Source organism: Capricornis sumatraensis, chromosome 7 (assembly GCF_032405125.1).
Source record: "Capricornis sumatraensis isolate serow.1 chromosome 7, serow.2, whole genome shotgun sequence".
NCBI classification, from domain to species: domain Eukaryota; kingdom Metazoa; phylum Chordata; class Mammalia; order Artiodactyla; family Bovidae; genus Capricornis; species Capricornis sumatraensis.
This window is the reverse complement of record NC_091075.1, coordinates 107,873,989-107,896,428: the sequence shown is the minus strand read 5'-3', so window position 1 is coordinate 107,896,428 and position 22,440 is coordinate 107,873,989. Positions and strand designations below refer to the sequence as shown.

General features: G+C 42.4%; 1 protein-coding gene across 1 annotated transcript in view; it reads left to right on the top strand.

The window, feature by feature from the left end:
* Positions 1-22,440, top strand: part of CLNK (cytokine dependent hematopoietic cell linker) — a 115,543-nt gene that overhangs the window by 62,461 nt on the left and 30,642 nt on the right. Inside the window, exons 10-13 of the mRNA XM_068974985.1 lie at positions 1,296-1,406; positions 8,722-8,749; positions 18,029-18,047; positions 20,225-20,306. Coding sequence (XP_068831086.1) covers positions 1,296-1,406; positions 8,722-8,749; positions 18,029-18,047; positions 20,225-20,306 — 240 coding nt within the window. The remainder of the gene's footprint in view (positions 1-1,295; positions 1,407-8,721; positions 8,750-18,028; positions 18,048-20,224; positions 20,307-22,440) is intronic.

The following is a 22,440-nucleotide window of genomic DNA, read 5'->3' as shown; positions in this document are numbered from 1 at the left end:
AAGTACGCACACACATACATACCTACATATATATATAAGGGGGGTGGGGGGGCTGAAACCAACCGATCTGATTTCTCAGGCCCTGAGTTGGCCACTGTGTTGTCCTACTTGGGCCCATGAGGTCCTCCATTACAGCACTTCCTACCATGGAGGGCCACCTTCTCACTGCTCCTCTCTTTGCCCTCCCAGAGGGCGGCTTTTTGAGCCAAGGTCTGTGTCTTTTTCTCCCTCTGTGTCCCCAGCATCACCAACAGGGCCTGACCCACTCTGTGAACGAGTGAGGGCCTAGGGGAATAAACTGGTGTGTGATTGGCTGTGGAACATTGTCCCATTTCATTGGAGCAATTAAAAAGCTCAGGTCTTTCAATCTGGGGCAAATGAAAGGCTACAATCGTAGTTTCACCCCCAGGCCACCTAAAATGTCAAAAGCTGGCATAGACCTGTGACACCCTGTAGCAAATTATATCACACTCTGGAAAAAAACAGAACCAGACCGGAGGGCAAGCTGCAGGGAGAGAGACTGAGACTCGTTAGAAGAATGAGTATTCTGACTTTCAAAGCTTCCTGTAAAGTAGTGAGCCATCCCCCAAACTGCCGTTTCCAAACAAATCGGGGGACACAGAAGGCAGAGCTGTCTGAATTCTGGGTCTGAGGAGCCATCTGTATGTCAGACCTTCTCAGCACCTCACTCTGACTCTTCTTTTTAAAAAAAAAATATTTATTTATTTTAATTGAAGGCTATTTACTTTACAATATTGTAGTGGTTTTTGCCATACATTCACATGAATCAGCCATGGGTGTACATGTGTTCCCCATCCTGAATCCCCTCCCACCTCCCTCCCCATCCCATCCCTCAGGGTCATCCCAGTGCACCAGCCCTGAGCACCCTGTCTCATGCACTGAACCTGGACTGGCGATCTATTTCACATATGGTAATATACATGTTTCAATGCTATTCTCTCAAATCATCCCACCCTCGCCTTCTCCCATGGAGTCCAAAAGTCTGTTCTTCACATCTGTGTCTCTTTTGCTGTCTCACATATAGGGTCATTGTTACCATCTTTCTGAATTTCATATATATGCATTACTATACTGAATCAGTGTTTTTACTTTCTGAGTTACTTCACTCTGTATAATAAGCTCCAGTTTCATCCACCTCATTAGAACTGATTCAAATGCATTCTTTTTAATGACTGAGTAATATTTCATTGTATACACATACCACAGCTTTCTTATCCATTTGTCTGCCGATGGACATCTAGGTTGCTTCCATGTCACTCTGACTCTTCACACAGGCCACCCGTCAAGCTTCCAAAGAAGTACCAGCCCCTCCCCCCGGAGCCGCCGAGCAGCAGGCCACCATTCCCCCAGAGGCACACCTTCCCCGAATCGCAGAAAGGGGCCAGGTGAGAGGCTTGCTGTTGCTGATGATGAGGTGACCAAGGGATGGGGGGAGGGGGAGGATGGCCACCTCTTGAAGTAGACTCCCCAGCCTGGTAGGGAGAGCCACCCCCACCTTGAGGGAAAGCAACTCAGAAGCCTGTAGTTTGACTCCTTCATGGAAAATACACTTTCTTTTTATGTCCTTCTTCCTTGCATTGCAAAGAACAGGTTGTGGGGACCCAGCAGGATGGGGTTGGGATCCCAGTTGAGCCACTTCTGGCTGCAAAATTTCAGGATATCTTAAATCTCTCTGAATCCTGCATATTTATAAGGAGAAAATAACCATCCTCAAGAGGTAGAATTGTGGTGAGGAGCTAAGTTTTTTCAAGTTCTAGGGTAACATCTGTCACAGCATAGGAAAGAAGAAAGAACAATCACTTAAACAGCATCTCCTATCTGTACCTAACAGAATTAGACAGCCATAACCCTATCTGGGAGCTTCCCAAGTGGCACTGGTGGTAAAGAACCTGTCTGCCAATGCAGGAGACGCAAGAGACTCAGGTTCAATCCCTGGGTCGGGAAGATCCCCGGGAGGAGGGCATGGCAACCCACTCCAGTATTCTTGCCTGGAGAATCCTGTAGACAGAGGAGCCTGGTGGGCTACAGTCCATGGGGTCGCAGAGAATCAGACATGGTTGAAGCAACTGAGCATACACGCCTGCAGCCCAGTAAAGTCTGATTTTCTAAGGCTTGAAAAGGCCAAAGAACCCACCTCAGTAGATGCATGTAATAGATGCCTGGTAAAAGGGCTCCCTACCCACAGGGCACAAAAAGTGACTAAGATTCAGAGAAGTTAGGTGACTTGCCAAAGTTATAGGGTTGGTAAATGACTCTTAGTGAAAGTGAAAGTGAAGTCGCTCAGTCGTGTCCGACCCTTTGCGACCCCATGGACTGTAGCCTACCAGGCTCCTCCCTCCATGGGATTCTCCAGGCAAGACTACTGGAGTGGGTTGCCATTTCCAAAATATGCAAAGTCCATTGCAGGACGTTGGGAATGCCACCAGAACTAAGGGAGCTTTGTCTTACTTTTTTTCTTTTTGTTTTTACTGGAGTATAGTTGATTTACGATGTGTTGTTTTCAGGTGTACAGCAAAGTGAATCAGTTATTCATATACATATGTGCACTCTTTTTTTTGGATTCTTTTCCCATATAGATCATTACAGAGTCCTGAGTAGAGGTCCCTGTACTATACAGTAGAGCCTCTTCAGTAAACTGTTTTCTAGATAGCAGTGTGTATATGTCAACCCCAGTCTCCCAGTGCATTCTTCCTCCTCTCTTCTCTCTGGTAATCACAAAATTGTTTTCTACATCTGTGGCTCTATTTCTGTTTTGTAAATAAGTTCATTTGTACCATCTTTTTAGATTCCACATAGGAATGATATCATAGGATATTTGTCCTTCTCTGAATGACTTACTTCACTCAGAATGACAGTCTCTAGGTCCATCCACGTTGCTGCAAACGGCACGATTTCATTCCTTTTTGTGGCTGAGTAATATCCCACTGTATATATGTACATCTTTATACATTCTGCTGTTGATGGACATTTAGGTTGCTTGGCTATTGTAAGTAGTGCTACAATAAAGATCAGGGTACTTGTATCTTTTTCAATTATGGTTTTCTCTGCGTTTATGTCCAGGAGTTGGATTGCTGGATCTATTTTTAGATTTTTAAGGCACCTCCACGCTGTTCTCCATAGTGGTTGTACCAACTTACATTCCCACCAACAATATAGAAGGGTTCCCTTTTCTCCACACCCACCTCAGCATTTATTGTTTGTAGATTTTTTGATTACGGCCATTCTGACTGGTGTGGGGTGACACCCTGTACTTTTAATTTGCATTTCTCTAATAATTAGTGACACTGAGTATCTTTTCACATGCTTTTTGCCCATCCATATGTCTTCTTTGGAGAGATGTCTCTTTAGATCTTCTGCCCACTCAGGATTTTTGTTGTTGTTGTTGTTGTTATTGAGCTGCATGAGTTGTTCGTATGTTTTGGAGATTAATCCAGCTCCTAAAGTAATGAAAATAAAAACAAAAATAAACAAATGGGACCTAATTAAACTTAAAAGCTTTTGCACAGCAAAGGAAACCATAAACAAAATGAAAAGACAACCCACAGAATGAGAGAAAATATTTGCAAAAGAAATGACCGAGAGCCTTGCTTTAGGAAGAGAGCTTTGGATTTATTTATAGCTGTGCCCAGCTATGTCATCAGACGGCCATTGACCACATGGGAAAGACCACATGAGGCTGTTGTGAGGTTCACTTTATCTGAAAACAGAAGGAAGGCTGCAGATCTGAGTGTCTTTGGCCAGCGCAGGCTCTCTTGCCTTCCTGACAGCTGCTCCCTGGGTCCGGTAGGCTGAGTCACCCTCTGGAGCGACTGTGTTTACATCTGGGGATCAACTGCCCAGTGAAGGCAGCCAACAGCTGCAGCCCTTCCAGTTGGCCTTGCTCACCCCAGGTGGTGGGGGGGTCCTGAGTCTGTGTTTCAGCCCCCCTTGGTCTCTGCTTGCTCTGCCCTTCTCTGCCAGGCGCACTGCAGTCCATGAAGTCACAAAGAGTTGGACAGTGAACAACAACAACAACAAACTTGGCTTCACAAAACGATTGCTGAACTAGAGCCCTTCAGTTCAGGAAAATGCCATTTAGATCAGTCATTGACAGCCCGAAGCCAGGCGGGAACACTGAAGTTTGGAGAATGCTGGTTAGACATTCTCAACCACTTGTGGGTCATCATTATGATTTCTGCAATACCCATGTGCTTCATAGCTTTTGCTCAGCTCTCTCTTTTTTTCTTTTTAAATTTAAATAGATGTATTTAAAAGGGAAACATAGCTCTACCATAAGTAACCACAACACAGTTTCTGAGCAAAACTTTCAGTCTGGAGGAGGTTTTTTCTGTTAAAGGGGAAGAAAAATAATGTTAGAGTGATGTTCAAGATATATGGGCTTTCCTGGTGGCTCAGATGGTAAAGAATCTGCCTGCAACACAGAAGACCTGGGTTCAATCCCTGGGTCGGTAAGATCCTCTGGAGGAGGGCATGGCAACCCACTCCAGTATTCTTGCCTGGAGAATCCCATGGACACAGGAGCCTAGCAGGCTACAGTCCATGGGGTTGCAAACAGTTGGACATGACTGAGCAACAAACACTTCTAAGATATACTAACCGCTGAGTGGAAACTCTCTCCTTGATATAATTAGAAAGAGGAAAAGAAGAAAACTTTCCCACTCTGTATCCATTGTAATTCAGCGTGAGAAGTCAGGAGCATAATTGCTTGCTGCAGCTCTAGATGCACATGGGCCACTTTGGAGTCCTCACCATTCTGCAAAAAGCAATGCTTCAGTCTGCAGCTTGCTGATAAGGACACAGAACTGCAGACTGGTCATTGAGCTCTGAAATTTCCTTTAAGCTTCAGCCAACTCAGTGGCCCAAGGTGCAGGGTTCAGCCAAAATATAATTTAAATAATGTGTGTGCTACTTTTCAAAAATTTACTTTTAATTGGAAGATAATTGCTTTGCAATGTTGTGTTGGTTTCTTCCATGTGAGTGTGAGTGTGTTTGTCACTCAGTCGTGTCCAACTCTTTGCAACTCCATTGACTGTAGCCCACCAGGCTCCTCTGTCCATGAGATTCTTCAGGCAAGAATACTAGAGTCAGTTGCTATTTCTTCCTCCAGAGGATCTTCCCAGCTAGGGATCAAACCCGGGTCTTCCGCATTGCAGGCAGATTCTTTACTGTCTGAGCCACCAGGGACAACGTGAATCTATGTCCCTTCCTTCTTAAACCTCCCTCCCACCCTCTATCCCATCCCACCCCTCTAGGTCTGTCACAGAGCCCTGGGTTGAGCTCCCTGTGATGAACACAGCAACTTCCCATGAGCTATCTATTTTACACGTGGCAATGTTTATGTTTCAGTGCTACCCTCGTCCCACCCTCTCCTTCCATCGCTGTATCCGCAAGTTTGATCTCTGTCTGTGTCTCTATTCCTGCCCTGCAAATAGGTTCATCAGTACCGTTTTTCTAGATTCCATATATATGTTTTAATATGCGATATTTGTTTTTCTCTTCTGACTTTCTTCTCTCTATATAATGACAGATGAATGGATAAAGAAGTTGTAGTACATATATACAATGGAAGTGTGTGATATTTTTATCAACAAAGCACTCATTTGCCTAACTATGTTTTTCCCTCTTCAACCTTGCAGACACCACATCAGCTCAGGCAATCTTAGTATGTGTGTTCTGATGATTTGGGAGATGGGAAAAAAAAAATCCTTATACATATTGAGAAACCATAAAGAGAGAGAAAGTATGTATTATAAAGAAGATACGTGAATTCACATTCATGAACGGAAACTATGTATTTTAAAGTGTGAACTTTAATTATTGTTATAGTTTTACAATATAGATATATAATGATAGGTATTGCCTATAATGATATAATCTATCATTATGGATATTGCCTTTGAGGAAAACTGGGTTAAGGGCACATGGGATATTTCTGTATGATTCCCTACCACTGTGTGAGAACTACAATTATGTCAGAATTAAAAGTTTAAGTTAGGAGGGTGTGACTGTTAAAAGTTTCTTGCAGAAGTAAGGTGTTCTTCTTCTCCGAATAGCTTTCACATGTATTATCTCATGAGAACCTTAACCAACCCTTTTCATTTCTGTCTCCATTTACCCATTTCACAGGTGGGAAAGTGAAGCTTCAGAGAGGAAACTTTACGTATTGAGTGTGATGGAGCTCAGAGATAAAAGAGCAAGGACTCAAATCCAATTCATTTGAAACTAAGCCAGAAACGAAGAGAGGTTCAGGAAGGACTATTTTTACATTAAAAATAGTGTTATCCTCAAATACACAATGAGCACCAGTTATGCACAGGAAAGAGTGTGCAAAACTTATATTGTGTAGTCAAGGACCACGTTTTATTTATTGACCATCTCCAGCAGCCAACCATGGGACAATTTGTGAGTGGAAAGATGCCCTCAGACAGGCAGGTTGGGGCTAATGGGGGAGGCCAGAGTACCCCCCGCCTTCCCTGCTCCTCCATTCTGTCACTTTGTGTGGGTCTCTCTGCCTTCATAAATCTCATTGAAAGGACCCCCAGAAAGCCCACCACCTTCATTTCACATGTGAGGGGGTCAACCAACTCGTGGGGGTCTTGTCACCACAGGCATTTCAATGCCCAAGGACGTTTGTTGCTCCGAGAGAGGACATCTTACTTCCTAAGTGGATTCTCACTTAAAAATCCAGGTTTTGAAAGTTACCAATTTCAAAGGCCAATTTTCCCAAAGTCTTAAATTTCCATCTATAAATATGTGCTGTGCTAAGTTGCTTCAGTCGTATCCAACTCTTTGCGACCCCATGGACTGGAGCCCACCACCCTCCTCTGTCCATGGGATTTTCCAGGCAAGAATACTGGAGTGGGATGCTATTTCCTTCTCCATCTATAAATATATTGCTCCATTTACAAATGGAGTGCTTTTATCTAAACAGAAAGACAATCCCTCTGCCTGTCACATTACATAGTTTAAAACGTAAGACCTTGAGGAACACAGTTAAATATCCTTAAATTTTTGAAACGCTTTTATTTGCTTCATGTAATTGATTTTTTAAGTACTTCAAATGCTGACAGAGCAGGTTTAAACCCTAACAAGCCAAACTTTAACATTTCATTTTATAAATCTAATAAAGTGAATGTATAAATATAGAAAAATTCGAGTCGTCTTAAAAAGTTGGAATGGTTTAGAAATGAAGTTGAACATAGCTTGACTCTTATTAACTTAAAATCACAAGTCTAAAAGCAATTACCCATTTTAAATTGAAGCCACATGGCCGATCTGTCAGTATTTCTAAGATGCCTGAGTTTCTCAAACATTAAAAACACTGAGATTGGCCTCATTTTAACCCCAAACAAATTAATACTTTGGGTGTCTGTTCTACTTTATTACTTCTATTCACACCTCTTTATCTTCCACTTGCCCTGTTAAGAGGGAGAGGCGGGGTACAGATGCATCATCTGAGACGGGCTGATGAAACAGGTTAAAAAAGCATGGGACCTCGGCGTACTCGCCTCTTGCTTGGCGATCTAAGACCAGGGTATAGCTTCTGAGCATTGTATGCTGCACCGTCGTACCTGACACACACAGACCTTTATCACCCCAGCTCCACAGCCTCAAACTGGGATTGGTGTCGCAGCCTTAATCTCTCAACGCCTCTTCTGTCCCAGTCTTCTCACAGACGGAGGTGGACAGAGGTACGCATCACCCCAACTCCCTTCATAGCCGCATCTTCTGGCTTTGCCCACATTCTCACAAGAGTGCCCACTGGATGCCCAACATTTCCCTTTTTATCTCCAGCAATGCTCACAATGAGGCTTCCCTGGTGGCTCCTTGGTAAAGAATCTGCCTGCAGATGCAGGTGACCTGGGTTCCACCCTGGGGTCGGAAAGATCCCCTGGAGAAGGAAATGGCTACCCACTCCAGTACTCTTCCCTGGGAAATCCCACAGACAGAGGAGCCTGGTAGGCTGCACTCTATCGGGTGGCAAAGAGTTGGACACAGCTGAGTGACTAAACAATAACAACAATTTTCACAATAAGCCTCTGGGATAAATATCCTTGTGGCCACTTTCAGATGAGAAACAATGAGGTTTAGAGAAGCTAATGAACTCAACTGTCAATATAAATGGACGGCTTTGAGTTTCTTCTGAGACCATCCAATGGGCCAAAGTCCACTTTATCAAAGTCCCTCTCAAATTCTTCTCCCACCATTCAGTTTCATGTTCTTTCTTGTCTCAGATCTCCTCTCATTTTCAGCATCCTTTCTCTCACACAGGCCTTCCTGGACCACAGCTTCACACCTAAAATTCTTTATACAGCCTCAAAGTTAAAAAAAAAGGGGGAGGGAGTTTTAAAATCAAGGTAATAATAGCAGGTCCTTCTGTGCTAATGAAATTTGACATGGAAAACCAAATGTCACTAGGAATGATGATGTTATTTAAATTCTTCTAAAATGAGAGGCAAGTTTATTCATGTCCTTTCCGTCACCACGTTTTATATTGGCTCGTAACTTCTTCTGCTTAGAAAATTATGAGAAAAATAACCTGGCTTTAATTTTATAGAACAGTGATAAATATCACACTGGACTATGGGCTATTAATTTGGCAATGAAAATGTAATCAAAGAGCTTTAAAGGCTCAGAATGATTTTATCTTGATCATTATGAACTGTATTTTATGTAACATCATATTTCTTTCCCTTACAGACAGATAAGCTTAAAGAACTTCAGTGAGGTAAGTAGCAATTCTGTCCTAGGAAACAAAAAAGGGAATTTTTTTTGCATTAACTGTGTGTGATGGGCAAGATGCTTAATTATCATAACAGCTATGCTCAATATGTATTAATAGCCTATTCTTTTTAATTACTTTTAATTGGAGGCTGCAGTCCATGGGGTCACAAAGAATCAGACACGACTCAGTGACTGAACTGAAATGAATTGCTTTACAATGTTGTATTGGTTTTTGCAATGTAAGCAATGTAAACTAGCAGTGAATATACATATATCCCCTCCCTCTTGAGCTTTCCTCCCTTCCCAGATCCAATCCCACCCTCTAGGTGGTCACAGAGCACCAGAGGAGCTTCCTGAGCTATATAACAACTTCCCACTAGCTGTCTGTTTTACACAATTATAACGTACCCTATTTTAAAGGTGATAAAACTAACGCAAAACAAGGTAAGCCTGAGATTTTAAAATGAAATTCTTATTTGCCACCACATTCAGTGTTTATTGGAAGACATGAGGTCTCCACCAATGACTTCCATTCTTCAGCATTTCAGAAGTATATGTTGGAAACTGTGATACACTTTCCTGATTATTCGTTGCTCACAAGAAAGACAGGAGTGCAAAGAGGAGTACATAGGAGATACAGAGTCACACAGGCCTGACTTAGAATCCCACTCTGCCACCAACGACTTTGTGAACTTGAGCAAACTCTCCTGCCCTCACCCCACTCCTGTTCTGTTCTGTTTTCCCAACCAAAAAAATAGAGTCAGGTATCCTCAACTTGGCAAAGTCAAAGTCAGTCAAAGTTAGCGCATAAATGTCCAGGTGAGCAGTAGAGGCTCCCTAAGTGGCATGAAGGTCAGGTCAGAGGGAGCTGTCTTAGGGTCCCTTAGATATTGACTTCTTTAAGCCCCAAAGAAGAAGGTCTTTAAGCCAGTGGTAGGCCCTCATTTCACTCCCCACTGGCCTCGTAAGGGATTTGGTTCTTATCTTAATTTTTAACCTATGCCTTTACATATAGAACTTGGAGGTTGATCCCCTTCTTTCACTCTTTTGATGTCAAAAACTTGGCCTCCGTGCACTGAAGCTGAATGGAATCTCAGAGACAGAGTTTTGGGTGAAGCAGAAAGGGATAGCTTTATTGCTTTGCCAGGCAAAGGCTGTCACAACGGGTTCCTGTCCCTGAAAGCTGTGTGTCACCACTAGAGGATATGGTGAGGAGTTTTTTATAGCGATAGTTCAAGGGTGAGGTTGCTGATAAGATTAGCATGTGTGCAGGGCCTATGCTCATCTAATCTGGCTCCAAGTGGTCCCCTGATGAGTTTCTACGGTTCCTGAGGTCATCAAACTGTGACCTCTCTCTGGAATGAAGAACTGTATCAGGTAGTTAACATTTTCACTTATTGGGGGTTTTAGTAGTACTTCAAAAGATCATCCGCAAGAAAAAGAAATGCAAAAAGGCAAAATGGTTGTCTGAGGAGGCCTTACAAGCAGCCATGAAAAGAAGAGCAGTGAAAAGCAAAGGAGAAAGGAAAGATATACCCATGTGAATGCTGAGTTCCAGAGAATAGCAAGGAGAGATAAGAAAGCCTTCCTCAGTGATCATTGCAAAGAAATAGAAGAAAGTAATAGAATGGGAAAGACTAAAGATCTCTTCAAGAAAATTAGAGACACCAAGAGAACATTTCATGCAAAGATAGGCTCAATAAAGGACAGAAATGGACCTAACAGAAGCAAAAGATATTAAGAAGAGGTAGCAAGAATACACAGAACTATACAAAAAAGATCTTCATGACCCAAATAATCACAATGGTGTGATCACTCACCTAGAACCAGACATCCTGGAATGCGAAGTCAAGTGGGCCTTAGGAAGCATTACTACAAACAAAGCTAGTGGAGGCGATGGAATTCCAGTTGAGCTATTTCAAATCCTGAAAGATGATGCTGTGAAAGTGCTGCACTCAATATGCCAGCAAATTTGGAAAACTCAGCAGTGGCCACAGGACTGGAAAAGGTCAGTTTTCATCCCAAACCCAAAGAAAGGCAATGCCAAAGAATGCTCAAACTACCACACAATTGCACTCATCTCACACACTAGCAAAGTAATGCTCAAAATTCTCCAAGCCAGGCTTCAACAGTATGTGAACCGTGAACTTTCAGATGTTCAAGCTGGCTTTATAAAAGGCAGAAGACAAGAAATCAAACTGCCAACATCCACTGGATCATGGAAAAAGCAAGAGAGTTCCAGGAAAACATCTACTTCTGCTTTATAGACTATGCCAAAGCCTTTGACTGTTCAGTTCAGTTCAGTTCAGTCGCTCAGTCGTGTCCGACTCTTTGCGACCCCATGAATCGCAGCACGCCAGGCCTCCCTGTGCATCACCATCTCCCGAAGTTCACTCAGACTCACATCCATCGAGTCCGTGATGCCATCCAGCCATCTCATCCTCGGTCGTCCCCTTCTCCTCCTGCCCCCAATCCCTCCCAGCATCAGAGTCTTTTCCAATGAGTCAGCTCTTCTCATGAGGTGGCCAAAGTACTGGAGTTTCAGCTTCAGCATCATTCCTTCCAAAGAAATCCCAGGGTTGATCTCCTTCAGAATGGACTGGTTGGATCTCCTTGCAGTCCAAGGGACTCTCAAGATTCTTCTCCAACACCACAGTTCAAAAGCATCAATTCTTCGGCGCTCAGCCTTCTTCACAGTGGATCACAACAAACTGGAAAATTCTTAAAGAGAAGGGAATACCAGACCACCTGACCTGCCTTCTGAGAAATCTGTATGCAGGTTAGGAAGCAACAGTTAGAACTGGACATGGAACAACAGACTGGTTCCAAATTGGGAAAGGAATATGTCAAGGCTGTATATTGTCACCCTGCTTATTTAACTTCTATGCAGAAATGCTGAGCTGGAAGCACAAGCTGGAATCAAGATTATCAGGAGAAATACCAATAATCTCAGATATGCAGATGACACCACACTTACAGGAGAAAGCAAAGAAGAACTAAATAGCCTCTTGATGAAAGTGAAAGAGGAGAGTGAAAAAGATGGCTTAAAACTCAACATTCAGAAAACGAAGATCATGGCATCTGGTCCCATCACTTCATGGGAAATAGATGGGGAAACAGTGGAAACAGTGGCAGACTTTATTTGGGGGGGGGGGCCAAAATCACTGCAGATGGTGGCTGCAGCCATGAAATGAAAAGACGCTTGCTTCTTGGAAGAAAATTTATGACCAACCTAGACAGCGTATTCAAAAGCAGAGACATTGCCTACAAAGGTCCTTCTAGTCAAAGCTATGGTTTTTCTAGTGGCCATGTATGGATGTGAGAGTTGGACTATAAAGAAAGCTGAGCACCGAAGAACTGATGCTTTCAAACTGTGGTGCTGGAGACAACTCTTGAGAGTCACTTGGACTATAAGGAGATCCAACCAGTCCATCATAAAGGAAATCATTTCTTTACTATGAAAGTACTGAATATTCATTGGAAGGACTGATGCTGAAGCTGAAACTCCAATACTTTGGCCACCTGATGCGAAGAACTGACTCATTTGAAAAGACCCAGATGCTGAGAAAGATTGAAGATGGGAGGAGAAGGGGACGACAGAGGATGAGATGGTGGGATGGCATCACTGACTCAACGGACATGAGTTTGGGTAAACTCTGGGAGTTGGTGACGGACAGGGAATCCTGGCGTGCTGCAGTCCATGGGGTCGCAAAGAGTCTGAGGGACAGGACTGAGCAACTGAACTGATATTGATATAGAAGAGCTCAAAGATATTGTTATGTTTATCTCTTGAGGCAGAACCAGGACTCTGCCCCAAGACTGCACTATTGTTTCTTGGCTGCTCCTCTGTCTCTGCATCCCCTCCCTTCCCTGATTAGCAACTATTTGAGTCTGCCATTTAGGACTCAGGGAAGGTCATGGAGTCCGGAGTCTGTTCCCTATAAAAACAAGGAACAGGGGTCACAGAAAGGCTTCTGTCCCTGGGAGCCCCACAGGTCCTGCTCAGGTTCATTTTCTCTTTATTTCTTTCTCCTTTCTTCCTTCTTTCTTTCCTTCCTTCCTTCCTTTCTTTCTAGTATTATGAGAATGTTAGAATTGAGTCACATTTCTAGCTTGCCCTCAAGCAAGATAGTTATGACCTCCAATCCATAAGACAAGAATGTCAAGGAGGAGAACACATGACTGCTGCATGAGAGGTATATTCAAGACTCCACTCCTTGCTTATCCTCTTTGGCAAGTTGTTGGACTTTCCAAGTGCCACCAGGAGGGAGAAAGTAGGGGTGGTCCTCTGCAGCTGAAGGAACTCACACATCTAAAGGGACTCCACCCTTTTCTTCCTGCAGATCAGCTAATGTGTCCCAAGTAGGCTGTCACTCAAGATGACTATTATTCACTGCTCAGTATGAAAGGACAATAGGCCTACCAATCATGAACAAGAAGGAAATGGAAATGTCTGCCTTGGACAGCAGGGATTCTGCAGGACAGTTTGTTTTTCTCGCAACTTTCATTGGCATTCTGCTGGAAGTTGATAACATCTAAAGAACAACAAGTCCTAGTGGAAGAACACATTTTTCTTCTTTATCTCTTGCCAAGACACTTCCTCATTGCTCTTGCCAAAACACTTCCTCATTGTTTGAGAGTCAAGGTCATTTCTCTATTCCAAAAACCGTTCTCACAGAACACATGCCATGCTTGTGTGTTAAATTCTTGCTTAAATTACATCTTGAGGACCAGAATTCATTCCAGCAGAAGTGATGTGCCACCTGCCACTGCCCCCCCCCCACAAAAAAAACAACTAAGAGAAAAAAAAAAAGAGGGCTTCCCTGATGGCTCAGGCAATAAAGAATCTGGCTGCAGTGCAGGAGACCAGTGTTTGATCCCTGAGCCAGGAAGATCCCCTGGAGAAGGAAATAGAAACCCACTCCTGGAGGATTCTTGCCTGGAGGATTCCATGGACAGAGGAGCCCGGCTGTTGCAAAGGTTGCAATGGACAGAGGAATCTGTGGGGTTGCAAAGAGTCAGACGCGACTGAATGACTAACACATACACATAAGAGCAAAAGGAGCCTCAGAAAAGTGGCAAGAATTGCCTGCTGGCAGAAAGATGGAGCCAGTGCTGAAGCCTGAAGTCTCAATCTACTCTCCATGTCCATAGTTCTGCCCTAGGAAATATGCGACTCGCCTGAAATGAAAGAGTGAAAAAAAAGAAGAAAGAAACAGCTAAAAGGATGGGATGAGAAGAAGGTGAGAAATGAAAAAGAAGGCATTACTATTTAACTTGAATATGTTAATTTTCTAACAAAAAAATCTAGATTTCACTCTACCTTTTTCTATTTATTTTATTATTATTATTTTTTTTTTACCTTTTGCAATCCTCTTTAATGTCTGGCTGAACAGAGACAGCTGGATTCTTTTTTTTTTTTTTTTCTTAATTTTATTTAATATTGGAGTATAGTTGACTATAGGGCTTCCCTTTTGGCTCAGCTGGTAAAGAATACACCTGCAATGCGGGAGATCTGAGTTCGAACCCTGGGTTGGGAAGATCTCCTGAAGAAGGGAAAGGCTACCCACTCCAGTATTCTGGCCTGGAAAATTCCATGGACTGTATAGTCCATGGGGTGGCAAGGAGTCAGCTATGACTGAGCAACTTTCACTTCATAGCTGACTTACAATATTGGGTTAGTTTCAGTTGTACAGCAAAGTGACTCAGTTATCCATACACACATATCTGTTCTTTTTCAGATCCTTTTCCCATATAGGTTATTACAGAATATTGAGTAGAGTTCACTGTGCTATACAATAGGTCCTTAATGATTATCTGTCTTATATAGTCTGGTACTTCCCCACCACCATTTTGCCCTTTGGTCACCATAAGTTTGTTTTCTATGTCTGTGAGTGTGTTTCTGTTTTGTACATAAGCTCATTTGTATCATTTTTTTTTATATTCCACATATAAGTGGTATTATTAATATATTATGTTTGGACCTAGAGATTATTATATTAAGTGAAGTCAGAGTAAAGAAAATATCTCTCTACTTTTCTAATTGCATTTGATTTTAAATTGAGAGCCCTCAAGCAAAAATTTGGCTGGGTCTCAGTTAAATAAAACAAGGGTTCTCTCAGACAGATGGCTTCTCAGCTGTGTTTACAGCAAGGCTTTCCCTCTACTTTGACAAGCCTGAGAACCACAGCACAGAAGACTGTGCACTTTGAACTGCCTGGTTCAAAGTCCTGGAGAGGACTCGGTGTGGAGACTTCCAGACCACTCGTGAGAATCAGTTCATTCATTACCCTATTTATGTAGCCTATTGTTGTTGCTGCTCAGTCGCTCAGTCGTCCAGCTCTTTGTGGCCCCATGGACGGCAGCACACCAGGCTTCCCTGTCCTTCACCATCGCCCGGAGCTTGCTCAAACTCATGTCCATTGAGCCGGTGATGTCATCCAACCATCTCATCCTCTGTCGTCCCCTTCTCCTTCTCTGTTGTCCGCTTCTCCTCCTGCCTTCAGTCTATAGTTTTGCCTTGATTTGCTGGCCATGAGGAAATGTATGTCCTCTTTTCAGAATCCTAGGGGATGCCAAGTTCCTTAAGGTAAAAGGGCTTGTCTGTTGGCCAGCCTTAGGCAAGACATACAATGCCTCTCTGAGATATTTGTTGATACAGGTTTCTTGTCTATGAAGCCAGTGTGAGTCAGAAGACCTGGGCTCCAGAGCCTGCTCAGTGACAAGACAATTCTGGGACTCTGGGCAAATGGCACCACCTCCTTGGACCTCATCTGCAATCTACCGGCTTTAACTTTTCACAGACCTCAGACCACTTTGAAAATTTGATGTAAAGTATGATAAACCTTTCCAACCCCAGAGGAAAATGCATGTATTTACAGAAGAAAAAAAAATTGAGTTTTAATTTCAGAAGGTTCATAAACCCCACTAGGCCATTCAAGAACCTCTTCCATCCCCCAGGTTAAGAAGCTCTTGTCCAAATGATATTTGTAGACCTCCTTAACTGCTGTAATGCATGAAATGGACTTCTTTAGAGAATTATTTGCAGTTAAGTAAATACTTCAGCAAATACTGTACTTCTTGCAAGGCACTTTAATTCTTCAAGAGTATAATAGGACTCCAGGATGAAATCCAAATAAGCACATAGACTTTCATAATGAAGAATGATCAGGAATTCACTATTAAGGAAAGAAAGAGAAAGAAAATGTTTGGAAAGAAAAATTGTTGCATTAAAAAGAATATTGTGAATATTTTCATGCTCATCTTTAAAAATAAAAATTCCAAAGCAGGTATAAAAAAAATAACCGAATGGCAACCCACTCCAGTACTCTTGCCTGGAAAATCCCATGGCCAGAGGAGCACTGTAGGCCACAGTCCATGGGGTTGCAAAGAGTCGGACACAACTGAGCAACTCTACTTCATCACTTAACACAAACTCTATTAAAATGTTATCATCTCTCTTAAAATCCTGTTTTCTATAATGCAACCACACACTCACACACACACACACACACTGCTTTTAAATATATCATAAGCCCCATTTTTATCCTGAAGTTTTTATGTAACTTTGAGACATTGATAAAATATAATTTTATGCCATACTGTATATAAATAATTGCAATGAACTTCTAATTTTGCAATAGTGAATATAGCACCAAAATTTATTTAATATGTCCCACTTAGAGGGTCATATAGACTGTTTCCAGTGTTTTTATAAGTAATGATATACTGGACATCTTTATACATGGAACTTGATCCAGATTTCAGGTTGTTGCCTTAGAAAAAGAAACTTATCAATGGAATTATTGGGATAAGAATGAGAGCATTTCTAAGGCTCCTAATAGCTATGGCTAAATTGGTTTCAAAAATAGTCAAAGCAATATATAGTCCCATTAGCAGACTGTATATTTGCCTGTTACTTCGGAGTATAAAACACAGTATAAAAGTTTTATTTTTGCCTAGTCTTTTGGAGGCATATTCACAGATTTTTAAAAGTCTATACTATGGAGAAGGGAATGGCAACCCACTCCAGTATTCTTGCCTGAGAAATTCCATGGACAGAGGAGCCTGGCAGGCTACAGTCCATGGGGTCGCAAAGAGTCGGACACGACTGAGCAACCAACACTTTCTGAGGGTGTGACAATGACCAAATAGGTCTCTGCCCTCGTGGAACTGACATTCCAGGGGAGACAGACAGTCAACAGAATTGAGAAGTAAGGGATGTAGAGTTAGACCATGATCAGTGCTCCAAATAAAGCAGAGAGGGGGCCTACGAGGGTAAGGAATAATGGCATTTGAGAGCCTACTCCCTGGAGTGGAATTCATGATTGGAAGCGTGGGCCGGCCCCCAGCTGCCATCAGGTCGTCCCATTCTGGATGACGGCACCAGTGAACAGCCACCTGTTGGTTTCCTCCACCAACTTCAGGTTGATGACTAGATATAATTTTCTGAATTTTTCCCACGCGTATAGGATCTATTTATCACCCTTAATCATTTACCATTTAAAAGCTGGTGTCAACCTTATTTTTTATTCTTTGTAATATTGGGGGAAGTAAGATTTTATCATTGCCTTTGTGTATGTTTTTCTACATTCTGGTTTTTAGAAAATAATCTTCAGAAACATTTTTTTAATATTCAGTTACACATCAATTCAAGAAATATTTTTCAAATACCTATTTTATATAAGGGTTTAATAAAATAATGACACCTGCTGTACTTGAATGGGCATAGAAAATAGGGACTAAACGTGATGCCGTGGAGAAGGTAACAAGGCCCATCAAGGCAGTTCAAGTAATGTGAGTGAGGCTTATAGGCTGATGGTCACAGGAAAGAGCAGTTATTTACCCTCACTTTTTTTGTTTTCTTTAAATTGAGGGGGCGGGGAATCAGGGAGGAATATATGGAAGCAGTACTATTTGAACAGGACCTTGGAATGTTCTGGGTTTTTTTTCTGATGGTATGTTAATTCTTCAGAATTCAGAAATGTATGTTTCTTCCTTGCTGGAATGAAGGTGCTATTCTTGGTTTTTTTCCCTACTTTTAAAATATCAATAGTTTTAAAAATATGCTTAAAATGTAGACTTGTTCAAATTTGTCTTCATGCTGATAGCTATTAATAAATAACCCAATAGTATTTACTAAGAAAAAATTAATAAATTAAATAAAAGTCTATACTAACAGAAATGTTCCCCAAATTCTACTAACCAATACACACAGAGTATAATATAAAATTCTAGATCACTAAGAGTCACTCAATAATATTCTCTTTTTAATTCAATACAGGTCCTTGGAACAGAGAAAGGTGAACTGTTTATATTTGTTTTCTTATTCTAACACCATTAGGCTAAGTCCTATTTCCAGGTTAATAGCATTAGTCTTTTTTTTAAAAAAGGATTGCTTGTTTCAGGCCTTAGGATATATGGGCACGTGTGTGTGTACATGATGACATGATCCAGATGGATTCAGGAACTCAGAGTCTATTCAAGAGTCTTGTGATCTAAACAGCATGATTAAAATTGGGTATGGGGTAGAGTTCTTTCTTCAGCTACAGGCCAGTGACAAGGAGGGACGCTGTCACCCTCTAACATTTTGGAAGGATATTGCTAGCCTGCTGCTCCACAGAAGCTCTGGGTCTCTCCATCTTTGATGTCAGTCACTCACACACATATCAGCCCTCATACATGCACATGTACACGTTTACACACTGCTGGTGTCACTATTGTGGAAGCATGGAATTCAGTACTCACTTGCTAGCTGGGAGGATGCTAATCTGGTGATACCTTCACGCCCACCTTTGAGATACTGTTCACCATTCACTTAGAATGATGAGTTATATCCAGAGCCGAAGGGCCTGAACTGTGGCCCAGAGTTAACACAGCCAGCCTAGTTTGACAAACCAACATTGGGTTAAGATTTCAGAGACTCAGCACCAGCTGTTTTGTTTTGGACAAGTTGCATTGCTTCTGTGAGTCCCAAGTCTTCTCATTTTACACTGAGGAAGTTACACTTGAGTGGGTCCTAACGAAGAGTTTCTGATGCAGGAGTAGGGGTCTGTTGGGAATACTAAATAATTGTAAAACCTAAAGGAAACTGTGCCTATTTCCTCAATAAAGCTCAGCATTCTAATTGAAACATTCAGGAGTTGTTGCCTCAGACTTCAGTGATTATCAATGCAGCAATGTGACATTGGCCAACTCACAGGGGTAGCTGTTGATGACCTGAAATGATTTTATGGGATGTGTGACCAGTGGACCAGTCACTGACTCCAATCACATTTTAAGTAATCACGGTCCTTCAATCAAAGGTGTCCAGATTGTAATCAACCTTGGACACAGCACAGAGGAACAACCAAAATTAAGACATGTCAGTGTTTATGCTTCCTTAACTTTATTACTTACAACTGCAACTAGAAGAGTGTTTTATGGGCTTTCCTATCATTGTTTTATTATGTGACCTTGGTAATTCTGGATGGCTGGTTAAAATCTATCCAGGATTAAAAGGAAATAAAAAGTGATAATACCAATGAAGTGAAATCGCTCAGTCATGTCTGACTCTTTGTGACCTCATGAACTATACAGTCCACAGAATTCTCCAGGCCAGAATACTGGAGTGGGTAGCCTTTCCCTCCTCCAGGGGATCTTCCCAACCCAGGGTTCAAATCCAGGTCTCCCACATTGCAGATGGATTATTTACCAGCTGAGCCACAAGGAAAGCCCAAGAATACTGGAGTGGGTAACCTATCCCTTCTCCAGTGGATCTTCCTAACCAAAGAATCAAACCGGGGTCTCCTGCATTGCAGGCAGATTCTTTATCAACTGAGCTATCAGGAAAGCCCAGTAATACAAATGACATACATAATTACTAAATAAGTCCAGTTCCTATGGTTGGCACAACTTTTCAAAACTTGAAGATCAAATATGAATAACTGACAAAATGCATGTCTGGTGGGAACCAGGCAGGAACCACTGGTCTACACCAGAATCCTGGGAGCTCTCCTGCCTTATCACAGGAGACAGGAGAATTCAGGTGTGCATGGGCAAGCATCCAGCATCCCCATAACCTACATTTCTCTAAATGGTTCTTAAGTTCAACATGTTTGCTTATGTTTCTATGTAAAATTTCATCTGAATGCAGAATTCAACTTCAACCCACTTCCACTTCAAGCGTGTCCAATACCAAATGCCTTCTAATGCAATATTATATATTTGGTGGAAGTTTAAGAATGAGTTCTAGATTTAATATTTTTGAAAATATTGATTATTCAACATTAAAGCAATTTGTATAGCCTCAAGGACAAGCTACTCCCAGGACTCAGGGTTTTTGAGAATATATGGGTTACATTTTCCACTAACCACCAACTGCTCACTCTTAACAACAGAGATTACTTGGATGAAATTACAGCCATTTCAAAAGAGCTCTAATGGCCCCCAATCATTTTCCTTTTACAACCTGACCAAATTCTGTGATGCCGTTACACAGTTCCTTATCACCAGATGAAGCCTGAAGCACCTCATCTGGCACAAAACCAAAGTCCTCAAGAGATTCCTCTTGCCGTTGCCAGGTAAGGAGCCAGGAATTCCTGGCTCGGTCCCAGCTTGGGGATCAGCCCTGTGTTGCCTGGGATAATGACTCACGGGGTCTCCTGAAAAAGACACTCTGGCCTTCAATAATGAAGCCCAGTGACAAGGTCCTAAGGAAACCAGTGAATCACAGTTGTTGTTGAAGTTAATAGGATTTAAATTGACCATGGGGTAGAAGTCTTTTTTCAGCTACAGGCATTGTTCTTGACTTTATAAGTGACTGATTGTGCATTAGAGACAATATTTGAAGACACGGGTATTCACTAGGTAGGATTAACTGGAATGGCAGCTAATCAACCTGGGAAGAAAAGTTGACATTTCTAACCAGTCTCAGTGGATGACTGCACAGAAGCTGACAGTCACTTTGGAACAGCACTTTATAAATGAGCAGGGCTTGAAAATGCCATGATCTGAGTAAATACTTGCCTGTTTAGGTTATTGTGACAACTGTCATCCCAACAGAAAAGTCGAGGAGGCTAATAAGGCTGGTGATTCATTGGCTGAGGTCACATTAGTAGTAGCTTCCTTAACATCCCGAGTCTCTAAAATTAGTCCTCCCAGGCTCTCCTGTCCGCAGTCTGGCCAGTGGCTCCAGCTCCGTCCAGGCCACTCTCCACGACTGCTAACAAAGGACGTTTGCAAGGGCTATCCCTCTTCCTACAACACTTCCCTACCACCCCTCACATTTCCCTCTCTCTGCCATCTCCCTATTTGGGAAATTTCTCTTTGTTCAGTAGACCCCAGCTCAAAGCCACTCTGAATCCAGGAAGTAGTTCTTCCCCATTCCCCAGAGGGAATACATGAGGCCCAGGGAGGCTGGGTCCATTACTGCTGAAATCAAGTCCAGCTCCACTCTTCAGTAACCCATCGCATCTACACTGATTTGTGAAATTCAACTTCAATCCACTTCACTTCTGCATGTACATGTGATGGGTTACTGAAGAGTGGAGCTGGACTTGATTTCAGCAGTAAGGGACTCGGCCTCCCTGGGCCTCATGTATTCCCTCTGGGGAATGGGGAAGAACTAACAAACCATGTGGCCTTGGGCATCATCTCTCATCTTCCATGTGAAGTTGAGAGCAGGGCCAGACCTATTCAACATGCCCACGCGCCCACTAACCACCAGCTCTCAATGCCATTGCCAGGCCATGTATGTCAGGGGCATTGTCTCCACCCTCCGTTCCCTTCCCCGCCATCACTTTCTTGTGCTGTTTCACACCTTTGGTGACTTTGTTCTCACTCTTTGGTGTGTGGACATTAGTTCTACAGCTTCATTCTCTTATTAGACTGTTTTCTGTTTAAGGCCCAATCTGACACAAAACCCTTGCCCATACAACACATAGATACCCTTTCTAATGTACTTGTCTAAAAGGAAACAAAAAATCATCACATTATAGAGAAAAGATCATGAGATTCCAGTTGGACCCACATCTGCAGTAGTTGTTGTTTAATGCAGCTTGGATGCTTTTGTGTGTTTGTTTAATTAACTGAACAACATCTCCTGATCTGGGGGGCTTCCCTCATCACTCGGTAAAGAATCTGCCTGCAATGCAGGAGACTTGGGTTCGATTCCTGGGTAGGGAAGATCCCCTGGAGAAGGAAATGGCAACCCAGTCCAGTGTTCGTTGAATCCCATGGACAGAGGAGTCTGGCAGGCTACAGTCCATGGGGTTGCAAGAGTCGGACATGACTGAGTGACTTTCACTCACTTACTCAGTCCTGATTTTTCTTTCTCTCTCAAATGACTGCATCTTCTAAGGCTCCTTTTTCGCAAACTGACCTCTAAATATTGGTATTCCTCAGATCTTTCTGAGGACCTTTTTTCTCTTGGTAAGAGTGTAAGCAGTGTATCCATCCTCATGGTGTCAAATGTCAGCTCTATATTGATCATTATTAAATCTCTGTCTTCTGCCAGACCCATGTCCAGTTAACCAGTGAGCAGTTTTCCTTGAATCAGTAACAGGCATCTCAAACTCAATGTTGGAAACTGAACTCCTGATTTATACTTTCATTTCCAGACCCACACTACCCTCTTACAAACTTTCTCACCTCAATAAATGGTATCCTCTCTTTCCCATCTTCACTCTTCCCATCCTGTTTATTAACAGCCCCCTA